This window comes from Pundamilia nyererei, unplaced genomic scaffold (assembly GCF_000239375.1).
Source record: "Pundamilia nyererei isolate P.nyererei 1_Seehausen unplaced genomic scaffold, PunNye1.0 scaffold00281, whole genome shotgun sequence".
In the NCBI taxonomy this organism is placed as follows: domain Eukaryota; kingdom Metazoa; phylum Chordata; class Actinopteri; order Cichliformes; family Cichlidae; genus Pundamilia; species Pundamilia nyererei.
The window spans coordinates 542076-543594 of record NW_005187682.1 but is presented as its reverse complement, the minus strand read 5'-3'; the positions used below and the strand labels follow the sequence as shown (position 1 = coordinate 543594).

At 43.1% G+C, this 1519-nt stretch overlaps 1 protein-coding gene across 1 annotated transcript in view; it reads right to left on the bottom strand.

Moving 5' to 3' along the window:
• The window catches only part of LOC102194988 (muscle-related coiled-coil protein-like), a 6561-nt gene extending 5182 nt beyond the window's left edge, over positions 1 to 1379 (bottom strand). The window contains exon 1 of the mRNA XM_005750639.1: positions 1322 to 1379. Coding sequence (XP_005750696.1) covers positions 1322 to 1379 — 58 coding nt within the window. The remainder of the gene's footprint in view (positions 1 to 1321) is intronic.
• Positions 1380 to 1519: the final 140 nt, after the last annotated feature.

Genomic DNA, 1519 nt, shown 5'->3' with positions numbered 1-1519 from the left:
ACTGTGAGACGTTACAGAGCAGTGAGGATCACGTTGATCTGACTTGGTAAGTCACGTTGAGGCCCTGAGGAACACCGAACTAGCCAAAACTTTCCATCAATCAGAGGATTTTTAAGTGGAGATGGATATTATGGGAATGCATGCGTTAATGAGCGAGAGAGATAAAGAGTGACATGGATCCCAGCTTCTCTCTGTGTTCTCGGCTGCTAAAAATACAGCGAGGGTAAAGTGACTCCCTGTGCTTCTTTGGGACGTGAGCATATTAAAAGGAATGGAAACCCCCTCCCATCTATTTCTCCACATCCATCTATCCCCCATCACCTTTTCACTTGTTCTGTCTTAATCCCTCCCTCCAGGTTTAGACGTTTTTGGCACCCCAGGCCTCCAAATGAGCATTCGTGATGCTAACACTCGCCTTCACTGCCATCTTTGTTCTTGACTTGAGCCGGGTAGTCCAAGTTTGGATAAGGAAGTGGAGCAAGAGATGGGAGGAGCAAGCAGTCAACATCACGTTGTGATAGGCTGAGCTAACTTTCAGTCAAAGTGAACACATTTTAAAATCATGTCAAGCTCTGCTATCTCACATGCTAATTTTCAAACGCCAGATTTTAGTAGGAGCATGAAGAAGTGTTCAGTGGGAACGCAGAGGCACGATCGAACTGTGACAGGAGGCAGAAACACTTAGTATTGTTGTTTTATAACACTTAATACTTCTTGATAGGTTCAGTTATACTCGTCTGGGTTCCGGAGTTTCTGCTTTACTGTATTAAACTCTTACAAAGCTAAAGTTTGAACCAGCCCAACAGAACCACAGATATATTCTTTTTCATTCATATTATAATCTGATGTCACCCACTGAGTTGTAGCTGGCACCTACAGTTAGCACATAGCATGTAGCTTTTGCCAGTTAGCTAATTTATCACAATGTTTGCAAAACCACCACCTGTGCTTAATGGTCCAGCTTGCCCACTAAACCCATAAGTTAGCAGTAACATACTGGTCTTCCTAGAAGTTCAGCTTGAGTCTTCCAGGTACAGACATATACTTGGTTGACAGTCTGACAACTGCGGCTAATTGCTGCGATGATAGTGAATAAAAAGACGATCCTAGAGAGGTCGAGCGGGGAATTCTTGATAAAATGACAAAGGGAAGAAGGAAGAGGAAACACTTATGGGCATGTTTGGACATTTACTTTAGGAAAAATGGGAAATAAATGCAGTGATTTATTGCAAGCATACATGGAAAAATAGTACCTAAGGCAAAAACAGAGTTTGTAGTAATTCTACCTTTATGCTTAAAAGTCAGTATTCTTTATGAACACCTTCATTCTTCAGCTCAGTCTGAACTCTGTCATCTCTGTAAGTTACCACTTCAGTCATGCTGGCGTCCGGCTCCGGGGAGGCCGATCCATGACTGGCAGAGTTCCTCTGTCTGTTTCTATCCAGATGTGCTTTCACTGCACTGGCCGTGTGTTTGGATCAGTATCATGCTGAAACACGAAGCTGCTGATAATCAGATG